The sequence below is a fragment of the Egretta garzetta genome, unplaced genomic scaffold (genome assembly GCF_000687185.1).
Source record: "Egretta garzetta isolate BGI_Z169 unplaced genomic scaffold, ASM68718v1 scaffold2, whole genome shotgun sequence".
Lineage (NCBI taxonomy): Eukaryota > Metazoa > Chordata > Aves > Pelecaniformes > Ardeidae > Egretta > Egretta garzetta.
The window spans coordinates 4701563-4713686 of NW_009258894.1; the positions used below are offsets into that span (position 1 = coordinate 4701563).

The window sequence follows — 12124 nt, forward strand, 5'->3', positions numbered from 1 at the left end:
AGGAGCCCTGCTTTTGATTTCATTACTTGAGCAGAGTGGCTTAGATAGGCAACTCCATGGCTGATACTGGCATATAAACTGGCACTGTTCAGTCACTTAAAGCATGGGACCTGAAATGTGGTATATCCATATGCAAAAGTGTCTGTTTCTAGAAATGAAGAAAATGTTGAGTGCCAAACTACACAGCCTACTGCATTTTGTGATTGTAAAGAGTCCTAAAGAAGTAACTAAAGACTCTTTTGTCTTAAGCACAGGTAAAGCATACCTTCCTGTCTGCTCTCTGACACAATTGAAATGTTTAGCTGAAACTACTAGTGTTCTTTCCTTTTTCCTCTTACCCTGTGGTACTGTACAGTACCTAATAATGTGGGAGTGTTTGACAACCACAAGTCTTGCTTTCAACACACTAACATTTCCATGAATCCCTGGGAAGTAGGAATATTCTTTTAACTATCACGTTCAAATTTAACCTTGCTGGTAATTTCCATGTGTGCTGCTATCAAAAGGTATTTTGCTTTTCTGGTCGCAATAGGAATATGACCTCTAGTTGTGCATAAAGATCACTGTTCTTGGCAAATACAGACAGTTGCGAGAAAGGTGTGCCTAACTACAGGTGGTTGGCCAGGTCTGTATCTTGTACTCACTCAAAGGAAGGTATCACCAGCAGTGTTTGAGCACCTTCTGCAGTAGGGCACCAGGTTTATCCTGAACAGCCTTTATTCCTTCTGCATGACAGAGATGCTCTACAGGGAAACTCCCATAGAACTGGAAGGGATCCCATGGGCCTTCGAGCCTAGTTACATGCAGTTGTGGTAGATGCTGTATCCAAGAACTTATCCTTACGAAGTGAGCAATTTTAACTTGCTTCCTCCTCTGGGGGGAGGAAAAAACACAGGTAACTAAAACAAGAAAAAGAGGGAAATATATTGTGGTCAGCAAGGCATGGTTTTGCACCCCAGATTACTGTTGGTTTCCAATTTCATATGCTGATAACTTGAACTGTGCTTGTGCCAAGGAAAGCAGAATGGTTTCCATAGTGAGAACAGAATCTTTTTGATTCAGCTTAGCTCTCTGTTCTCTCTCAAGAAGCTAAGGACCTTTAAAGATGAAATCTTTCCAGCCCTTTGGGAACAATAACTCTTACGCAGCTCTTGCTCCTTGCTAGCTTCCTCATGTGCTTTTCAATGAAATTCTGTCAGTGCTAAATTATCTGAACTCCCTTCAAACCCTCACACACATCACAAAGGGTTAAAAGTCAGGAGTAGCTTAAAATGATCAAACTATGGCATCCATGACAAATGGAGCCTCACTGATGAGATTCCAGAGAATAGTTCCAGATGGCATAGCTGTGCATTTAAAAATACACAGCCAAGCACTGCTACCTGGATATTTTGTGAGCAGGCATATTAAGCTCTGACGTCAAATAAGAGTTCTGCCTCAAAACTTTTCAGGGATGAAGGACAAATATTTGTTAAATGAGTCTTGGCAAACTGTCAAGATTATGCAGTGGCTGTTAGGGTATGTTGGATATCTGTGGCTTAAAACACATTTAAGTTCTATGTTAACTGGTTTGTTTCTAGGAACTTGTTTGGCCTATTCAATTAAAAAAAACAGGGTGGGAGTGTTATAAAAAACTTTTATAATGGTTGGTTTTGAAAGCATGCTGGTACAGAGCTTGTTCTTAGACCATGAGTCTCTGTAGAATGTGTCTTCAGCCCATCTCCTGGAACAGCTGGATGAACACAACTTTTGGCTAATGTGCTGGAAAGTAAAGGTCTCCTTCTGACCAATGATGGGTTGTTTGAAGGTAATCTTTCTCCTCTACCTACTGTTCTTGTTGGACAGGAGATGGTATTTTGAAATAATTTTTTTTTAGTCTATTTGCTAGATCCATGTGTTTTGTCGTTGAACTTTCTTATTCCTAGTCAATGGAGAGTAAAGAGGGTCCCTCCTTGGCAGCAGTTAGGCCATAAAATCTGAAGTGACACTTTCAATCACTTTGCAAATTTAGGCGTGTTTTCAGGTATGCTCCAAATAAGTAAGGGAACTCTGGAGTAGAAATGGTGTGTGGGTATCAAAGAAGGAGCAAAACATGTCAGTATGGAAGGAAAGAATTTGGAGATTGCAGGTGTAGGACTTGTCAGAAATGAAGTGGAAAACAATGGGGAGAGTGAAGAATGATTGACACCCTGTGGGACAGATGGGCATGTGTTTGTAGTTTGCTCATGTTCCATTTTTGCCTGTTATATGCAAATACACGGATCATTGGCTGGAGTAAATGGGTACGAATCTGCTGACTTCAGTGTAGCTGGACCGACTGCTTCATGCCTGGTGGGGACCTGGCCTGCACGTGAGACAGTTACCTAATGGAACTAGAAATAGTTCAAAAGCTGCTTGGAACAATTTTTGTCCTTTGAGCTTTTGATAAAAACAAAGTAGAACTAAAATTGAATAGATAAATTTTTGTGGTTGCGTTGCATAGATCTGCTGCTAGTGTTATGTGGATGCCTGGAGATGTTTTACTTTGTATTATTAGGGTAGCTTGGGTCTTTATACCGTGATGATGTGTGCTGTCAAAACTGCCTCTCTCTGTTGAAGAGAGGATGCTGGAATTCTTGGGGCCTGTTCAGGAGTGCACTGTGTATATTATGAGGGACATGGTGGTCTCATTTGAATAAACTGTTCATGGATAAGATCAACCATGGTAACTGGCCAACTTCATTGCAAAATCCAAAATTATGTGCACCTGCATTCTGCAGATTAGGCCACAGATGTCAAAAACATCGCTTGTAGTTCACAATCTCCTAGTTGCCAGCTACCAACCTGAGAATGAATTTCCTTTAAAAGGCAGCTTTCTGAGCTGCAGTAAATCTGTCCTAAGTTTGAAGATATTTAAAGTCAAATTATTAAACAGCTCTGCTTTTAAAAAGGTCATCCTGTTTTGGTTTTTCACCTTATGTATGGGAGGGGAGAAATTCCTATTTAGTCTGTCCGGACCATGAAACTGGAATGCATTAATGCCATTCCGTTTTGTAAGCTTGGTGTTTGATACACCAGAGAACATTTTTAAGAAGAGGGAAGAAAAACTGTTGAAACACTAAGGTAAACAATCAAAATGCAGAATAGCGTATGTGAATCTACATCGTAACATCAGGCTTTAGTAAAATTTGTAATACATCTTATTTGGGGCGAGTGACTTGGCAGCCACTTTTTAACACTTGGCACTTATGTAATATTTTACATTTTCTAATTAACAAAGCAAAAATAGCAAGGTGACGTCATCCCACTGAAATCACATGTTGATGCAAACATTATAAAAATACCAGCCTATGGAGTGAGGAAGAGAAGGATTGACAACCCTTTTAAAAACAAACTGGTAAATGTTGATATTAAAAGGCACTGTTTTTACTGGAACTGAACCGTGAAATGACAGACAAAAAAGATAGCAGTATGCACACACCTCTCCAGCCATCGTGGTATATAGGTGGTTGTTCCAAGTCAAGGCTGTAAAAGGACTGGCATGACCTTTGGAAATCAATGAGGGAGGAGAGGAGAAGTAATCAGGGCTGAGTGTTCATGAACAGGACAAAAATTGTCTGTCTTCTCTGCACTTCAGCAGGAAGTTGTGAAGAGATATCACTTGAGCCAAGGGTTGAATTGCAAAAGGGGATGCTGCAACAACGGTGAGCTCTTTAGTGCTGTGGTGTAGTGGTGGCATCCTATGCAGTGTGGTGTAGTGGTGGCATCCTATGCAGTGTGGTCTACTGGGTGGTAGTAGAGAGTTCAATCTATAAAGGCAAGTGAAAATTGTCAGGAGGAACATAGTCAGCTTAGCAGTAACAGGTTTATATTATCTTCTCCTTATACTAAGGGCTTGATTGTGTGCATGGCTGTCTGCTCATTAGACAAATTGGACAAAGATCTGAGTTAGTGTCCCTTCTGCCTGGGCTCCTAATGTATTTGTACTACAGGGGATACCACAGAAGGTTTGTTCCTACCAGCTACGTGGTGAAGCATCCAGTTTCAGTCATGTAGTTGTGAGTGTGCCAGCACTAAAGTAGATGCTATGTGGAAATGCTTTACGCTTCTGTTTTATGTTCAGGAGAGGAACCAGATATGCCTGTCTGCAGTTCTGTATCTCAGATGGAGAGACTAGAAAACACTTTCATTTGTGAATCTGTGTGAATGTGTGAATTTGTCATGTGAAAAATTTGTAAGTCTCTCTTTTGCTTTCCTATACGTGCAGATCTGCATAATTTATGCTGATTTTTTTGCTACTTAGTTGTCTCATGTGAAGCAGAGCTTGAAGGTGTTTTTAGGCAGACAGCTAGCTATAAAACAGAAGGTGCAGCCACACCATCTGGTTTTGTAATAACGTCCTATGTCATGCCAAACAAGATTAGATTCTGAAGCTTGAACAGGAGATCTGCAGGTGATTGTTAGGTGCTCCAGTTAACAGCATTGCCAGTGCTTCCTTTTCAGCTGAAAGAGCAAACATGTGTTGGAAGGGTCAATACTGCTGGCAGGACTGTCCTCCAATGGAGGTGTGCAAACAAGGTCTGATCATCTGGTCGCTTTGGCAAGCAGGGGGTGGAAAAAAGTAAATTCCAGCTTAGAGGTTATATCATGGCTAATTAGGAAAAAAATACTGCTTTTCTAAATTCACTGTAGATTTTATTCAAGAAAGTCTTTTCATTCTGTGAGAAACAATCTTGCTCTTTATACAAGCTCATAATAGGTCCACCTGAGATCAAAGCTCCATGTGCTAAGGGTATTGTGCAAACACCCACAAACAAATTACAGCCTAAAGATGAGTGACATAGGATCAGAAGGGATGCAAGGTCATAGGGAGGTGAGGTGGCTGACTCGTAATCACTCAGTGGGTCAGTGGCAGAGTTGATATAGGCACTCTTGCTTCGTAACCCAGTGCCTAAGCTACAGGCGTCTGTGCTGAATACTATTGCTATGAACAATGACTTTTTCCAAACAGAAGGGTTTGGTTTCCATAATTTCAGAAGACTTGTGAAATCCTTCTTGGGAAGAAATGCGATATGTTTAAAATGAAACTGTGTTGGCAAACCAGAATCTTAGTCTCTTGAGTCATCAGTTGTGCAAGTAAAGTACTCTGCTTGAAAGCTTTGGTCTGTGTCTTTATCAAAACCATTTACAGCGTTGTCATTGGCTTCTGCATCTAGATATGGTTAGATGGAAATTGCTTCTATTGCCACACAATGTGAATTCAGTTGATCTGAGAACACAGACTGGCTGGTATCTGTGATTCTGTTGTTGAAGTTCATGCGATCTGTGAAGAAGAATATGGGATCTTCAGGGATCCAGTAGAATTTTTTTGTTAACCACTGTGATTTCCATACCTGGTAGAATGGGGACTCAACCTTGATCAGTCTCCATGCTGCTGCTGAAAGATTCTGATGATCAGATTTTGCAGCTTCTGCACTGAAAATCTTTCAGTCAGTGGATTCATGGGAAAGGAAAGAAGGTTGCTAGTCCCTGTGTCAGAGTCCTGTGGAAACAGATGTTTGCTGTTTTTCTTCTCTTTCTAGACTGAACAGCAGTACTGTTAGACATCATGTTTTCAAATGTAAACACTGAGTCAATCTGTATCTCTGCAGGGGAGAACTCTCCTCTTTGACCCATCAGTCATCAGTGTTAGGCTTATCTGGGTCTATGCTCTGTAACAGTGAGCTGGACCTGGAAAGGGTTAAGGTCATGTTATGTGCTGCTATCCTCTGAAGTAAGTGCAGAGCTGAGATCTTAACCCTTCAAGCTCTGCTTGTAGAGAAATGTGTTTTTTCTTGGCAGTAGAGTGAGTGATATGAGAAAGTATAATGCGCACCTGGCTGTAGGCACTGGGACTAGAGGTAGAAGCTGGGTTTCAGGAAAGCACAGGCAATGGAGTATCTACCGTATTTGAACCATGCAAAGGTGAAAGTTCAGATGGGTGGCTGGTTATTTTAGCATCTTACATGGAGAGTTGCTCAGAGAAGAAGCTTTGCTGTGGCTATCCCTTCTTCCACATTGTTTGCTTCTGGGCCATCCAATTTCAGGCCGTTAACCCAAACGCAACTCCCACTGGGAAGGTCTTTCACTGAGTGGACATTGTGCTCCAGCACTTGATGGAAGAAGCTTCCAGAGTCCTTGGATGACCATAACAACTATAAAAAATATAAATTCATGTTGTCTAGGAAATCAGGCAGTTCTTCATTAACTGGCTCATAGTTTGATTGTCTGGGTTCATATTTGTCTTGGGATCATGAGTGCTAACTCCATAGCTGCGTTGTTAATGTGAAGGTAATGGTCCTTGATGCCTTCTATTTGTTTGTTTGGGTTCCCCCCACCCTGCAGCTGCGTGGTGCATCTGGTAGCTTTTGAAGTGGCCAAATGGTGTTTGCAATCTAAGTGGGTTTTGCTTTTCTCTTTGTAGATGCTGGCCAAAGCAAGTGTCGATTAGAGAGAGCTCAAGCACTGGAACAGGCAAAGAAGCCCCAGGAAGCAGTCTTCATCCCAGAATGCAATGAGGATGGATCATTCACCCAGGTAACATTTCTGTTTGCTTCCTTCAGCCAGGCTCCCAGTGGCTGCAGGGGAATCACTGTTAAGACATGAGCCAAGCAATGATAGCAGCATGGGTGCGCACTCTGACTTGGTTACTCAGGTGAAAGTGTTGAAAGCTGGGGACTTGGTTAACCAACTGGAAGCTTTGATTCGGTCACCATACCTTAAGACACATACATATCTAATGGCATGCACCTCCAGTGTACCACAGAAACAACTGGCATCAACCTCCAGCATAGTACAGAAACAAAAACAAGTTGCAGGGGAGGTCAATTTTTCCCCAAAGATGAGCTGCAAAGAGAGCTGCGACCCCACAGAACAGGGTGGACCAAGCTGCTTCTGCTGTTACCTGTGCTTCATCTATCCCAGCAAAAAAGTGGTCTGTTGAGCCTCTTCCCTCTGCAGGGTACTTCTTAGTGACAAACTCCTCTTTCCTGTTATATGTGCTGTTGTGTTTTGGGGGTCTGGCAGAGAGGTGATGAGACTGCTTTGTTTGGGTTTTTGATTCTTCACTGCTCACTTGCTGGAACTAAATGATGTGCTGAGATTGTAGACTGTTTCATAATGCTGCTTCTCTTGAGAAGCAATTATCTCAGGAGGGGTAGCAGAGGAGGCTTACAGTTTGTTGGCCTTTAATGTCTGTGAAAAATTAATAGTCCTGGTCACTGAGCATCCTTCAGAAGTAATTGGACTGGAAGAGGTCCTGCAGAATTCAGGAGAAGTTGAAGTAGTTATGGCAAAAAGAAAGCCCTCATGAAGGAGATATTGAGATGAAGAATAGTTTGGTGAGGCATGGTAGAAATTAAGAGCGATACTTAATTCTGTTACCACTAGCATATTGAGTAGTGTCCCAGTGCTAACTGAACTGGGTGTTAAAAATGGCTCATGCACAGTTCCCTAACAGGTAGGAGGGGTATACTCTCTGCTCAGTTTGGCGCGTATCTCAAAAGCCAAAATCCTGCAACCCTGATGATGTCTACTTTATGAACTTAGGTAAATCACACAAGTTTTTTTGCCTTAGCTTCCCTATATCTAGCACTGCTCTAGAGATCTTGTGCCTCAGAAATTTTAGGATTCATTAGTAATTGTTTGCAAAGTCTTTTGAAGGTTAAAAAAATTCCAAAATATAATCAATAAGAGCTTCAAAAAGATGAGAAAGACAAAAAGTTCATTCAAACACTTTGTGATGCCTGGGGGAAGAGGAGAGGAAAGATTTTTTTTGTGATAACCCACCAAAAATTTTTATGCCCCCCTTCAGCCTTACCCTCCCATTATCTGGTGTGTGGGAGTGGTTTTGTTATGGTTTTGTTTTTTAATGGTGAAGTGGGAAAACTTTCATCCATCCTGCCAACTTTGCATACTTCTTTGGAGCAGCATGATATTTGTATACAGTGTGGACCATCTTGGGAAGGTGGGGGTAAGAGAAGGTGGCTGCAGTTTTTTTGCAGTCTGACTACACTCTCAGTTGTTGAAATCTGATTTTGTCTAGAGCTGCTCAGATTATGTTGGCACTGGAGAGGAATAGTTATAAAACCTAGCCCAGTGGGCCAACTAAGCATGCCATGTTAAACTTTATAGTTCAAGAAAAAAAGGGGAAGGAAAGCTGACTTTCCAATGTCTGTCAGCTGTCCATCAATCTCTTGGAGAGTAAAGTACGAGATGCAGGTGAAATTTTATCCTAATAAGCTGGACTGAGAGTGCAGTTGATAACCTGTCTGAAACAAAGCTTTTATTTGGAAGGTTGGTACTGGTGTCTGGATTGCGGAGCAGTTGCTGGGCCTCTTTCCTGCACATTCCCTGGCCAGTGTGGGTTGCCAGTGGAGGGGCAGCATGAAACTGCTTACAAAAACGGTGTTTTCAGCTGGCAGCTAAGCGATACTTCACATTCTTCCTCCGTTCAGTCCTATCTGTCAACACTAAAATGCTTTTGTTTTACCTGGCATGATGAAGGAAGCCTCTGGTCCCTTTGTAGCTGGAATTAACTGAAATTCATATCATTCCTTGGATTGTAAAAATACCCCATGTTCCACATACCTCAGGAACCAGCTTCATCATTTATATTTCAGCATTTAAGGTCACTGTCCCTGCCTAAGATGTGAATGAAAAACAATGTCTGAGGAAGCCAACTGGTTTCAACCTGCATTTGAAACAAATATTTCCTTTAGCTTCTGGTCCAAATTAATTAAACTTTGATTTTAGAAGGAGGTATAAGAATTAGAATTTTGGTGAATGTTCTAAACAGTTTTTGCTTCCAGCAACTCGTTAATAAATCTCATCTGGTGGAGGTGGTTTGGATGCTGCATCTCTTGTGCAGAGAATTGGCACCCCCAGGTTCTGCTCTGCAGGCAAGCTGTGTAGACCAGTTCTGGAAGTCCTTGAGGCCTTGCGGAAGTCACATCTGAACTGTTACTAGTTTACTCTGGTTCAATATCCAGAGAGTTGCTCCATCCAAACTCCAAAATCTCGGTTGGGAAGTCCAGAAAAGAGCAGCATCTCTCAATGAAGTTTCCAGGAGAAATACCCACCATGCTCTTCAACCTTGAATCCCCATCTCACCAAGAATCTAAGCAGATGCATACGCTGTGTGTAGAGTTGGCTAGGGAAATTTTTGCAACAACTTCCCCCCCTTCTATGTAACTGGAGGAATGCTTTGGGCACAGGAAGAATTCTGATCAGAGGGGAAACAAAGATGCATGCATATATTTAGAATATCAAATGTCCATTGTTATAGCACTCAAGATGTGGATGACTTGCTTTCAGATCTTGAGCTGAGCCTCTTTTTTGTAGCTGCCAACACAGTAGGTATTCAGGCCCACATCATGGTCCTACTATCAGACTTGAAAAGATCTGGGTTTTTGTCTAATTAATTGTTGGAAATTCTTCAAAGTTTTGCAGGAGTGAAAAACCTGAACAGTGCAGGTTTGGGAGCTGCGTTTGGTAGTGGTAACTGTATGTTCATAGAGCCTGCTTGGTCTTAACCAGATTGAACTGTTGCTTTTGTGGTGTATCATCATCCTCTTGATTAGAAACTAAATTGCAATCACTGTGGCTAAACACTGAAAGCAGCACTAAGCGAGGCTGTTCCACTGAAAGCAGCTCAATCCTGCACTTCCCAGCTCCTGGAATTGCATGTGGTACAAAACTGTGTGAATTTGGGGCTGGATCCACTGCAAATTGGATGGTCTTGTAGGCTGGTGAAGAGAACATAGCTACTCTGCTGTTCTGTGACCGGCAGCACGTGCTGCATGGGGCAGCAGCTGCAGAGGGGAGACCACGCTTGCCTTATCTCCTCCTGCTTCCCTGCAGGGCAGCTGGCTCTGAGACCCAGCTGTGAGATGTGGTAAGGAGGGTTAAAGGGAGAAGGACCTGAAGGTAAAGACCTTGGTTTGGCTTGCATTTAAATATTGCATTAGAGAGACACGCTGTGCGTCTTGAAGACTCGTGTAATCTGTCTTTTTTTCATTGTCTGTAAAATCTAGACTGAAAAGAAGTGTTGCCACCAATTCTATTGCTTGGATGACCAGTTTTCCTAGGCACGGCTGGTTATAATGGGTTCTGTGTACTGCATGAAGAGGAACAGGCACCTGTCAGTTCACTGGTTTTCATAACTGTTTCTATGCACCATGTGTGCTGCTTCCCTTATTCTGGGAGTTTGTGTATCGCAAAGATCTTATCAAATCCTTTTTTAGCACTGCTTACACATCTAAAAATGCGGTATGGATTTGCAGCATGGAAGAGGTGGTGGCATTGCAAGCATGATGGGATGACTGTAAATGGGAGCAGACCTGATGAATTGCTCTGCTATTTTTTTTATATTTCAGTCTGTGTGGGGAATATTACTTCCTCTAACAAAAGCTCTCTGCACTTAGCCCACAGTAATATAAGCACGCAGATAACATTTGAGTTATTCACAACATAAGAATGTTTGCTTGATATGAGTAATTTGATTAATTATCTAAAGCTGAGGTCACGTACTGTTGTGCAAAATTGGACATGACTAAAACCAGTTTCTGTTCCCAAGACTTGCTCTCTCCTTTTTGCTGTTATGCTGTATTTTGCATAAATGCCATTCCCTTTCCATGCTGCACTTAACCTGCTGTGATCTGTTCTTCATAAACAACAGGCTCTATTGGGTAATCTGCACACTTTCTGTTGCTGCCTAGTGCCATTGGGCTTGTTGCCATGGGCCGAGAGAGACTTGCATTCTTCATAGTTTTCCCCCAAGCAGTTTTTTAGAAAAGGTTGCTGAGGTTTTAAACGGGTTCCGTTTCAGACAGATGAATATGAACGTGAACAGTATTAATGCTGCTTTGGGCGTGTAGTCTTGTGGGGCTTTTTGTGGTGTGCCTTGCTGTTTGCTGCCACCTTCCATTGTCGAGCTGTGGCTTCTTTTCCTTGCAAGTCTGCATACAAGCGGCTGAGAGCAAGCCTCCTTGGAGAGTCTCTTTGAGTTTAGGGCTCTCAAAACTGCAGCTGTTGGTGCAGTTACAATGCAGCACGGAGATTTCTCTTGAAGCAAGTGCATCAGTCAAACCTGTCGTCTTATGACAAGTGCTTTGTCAGAGCAGTTTTCTGTTATCAGATGGCTTCCAGAGCACTCCCACATCCAGTAATATGAGTCTGTTTGGAAAGAGTGATCTACATTATGGTCCATAGCAATAGTTTCATTCCGTGCTATGCTAACACCTGTACAAAGTGTAGTTTTTCCTAAGTCCCACAAGCAGACCCCTTTCTAAAGACGTGGGGAACCCTCTCAGCCTTCAGTGTGACTTCATGATCCAAGTCCATTCTTCTGCGTTGGCTAGTGTAGCATGATGCTGGGCAGAATTACAAACTCATTTCTTAATGCAGCACGGTGCTGCATGTCCTGCATTCCCTGGATGCTATTATTCCATTATTCAGTGCTCATACTCTAGCAATACTAAGCTCTCAAGGACTTAACCTCTCCTTTCAGAAGGAAAGAACACTGTCTTGCTGCATTAAAGAAAACTCTTTATTCATAAAGAATCTGGGCTCCAATTAGTAGATGGTTCTGGCTTTTTCTTTTATTAAAAGGCATCCCTTCTATAAAAGGCTGGAGCTCTCTCTGAATTCTGCTGTGTAGATTTGTCTGCAACTTACGCACTTGCTTTCTTCCTGCAGCTCTCGTTGTGTTTCTCATTTTTATATTGAGCTAAAGAAAAAATATGGATGGGTAAGGATGTAGCAACTTTGGTTATATATGGCATTTCTTCAACGAAGTACAAGTCAAGAGAGCAAAGGAACAGATTCTTAAAGCAGGAGTGCTTAAGGAAAGTGACAATGTAAGATCATTCTTAACTTTAAAGGCTCACATTCTGTGTCAGAAGCAGAGAGCCTCTCTTGGGGATCCCTCTCCTAAGCTAAAAATGGTATCTGTGCCAGAGTGTGTGTTGGGAGTGCCCTTGACCATGGCTAAGATTCTTTTGCCACAAATCAATTCTTTCCCTGGTTATATGAATAGTGAAGTTCCTGAGGAGCAAGCATTTCTTGAATGGTGCATAGACCTGAGGGAGGTGGCTGCTGCATAAAT

General features: G+C 42.2%; 1 protein-coding gene across 1 annotated transcript in view; it reads left to right on the top strand.

The window, feature by feature from the left end:
* Positions 1-12124, top strand: part of SMOC1 (SPARC related modular calcium binding 1) — an 85217-nt gene that overhangs the window by 2334 nt on the left and 70759 nt on the right. The window contains exon 3 of the mRNA XM_035889796.1: positions 6443-6555. Coding sequence (XP_035745689.1) covers positions 6443-6555 — 113 coding nt within the window. The remainder of the gene's footprint in view (positions 1-6442; positions 6556-12124) is intronic.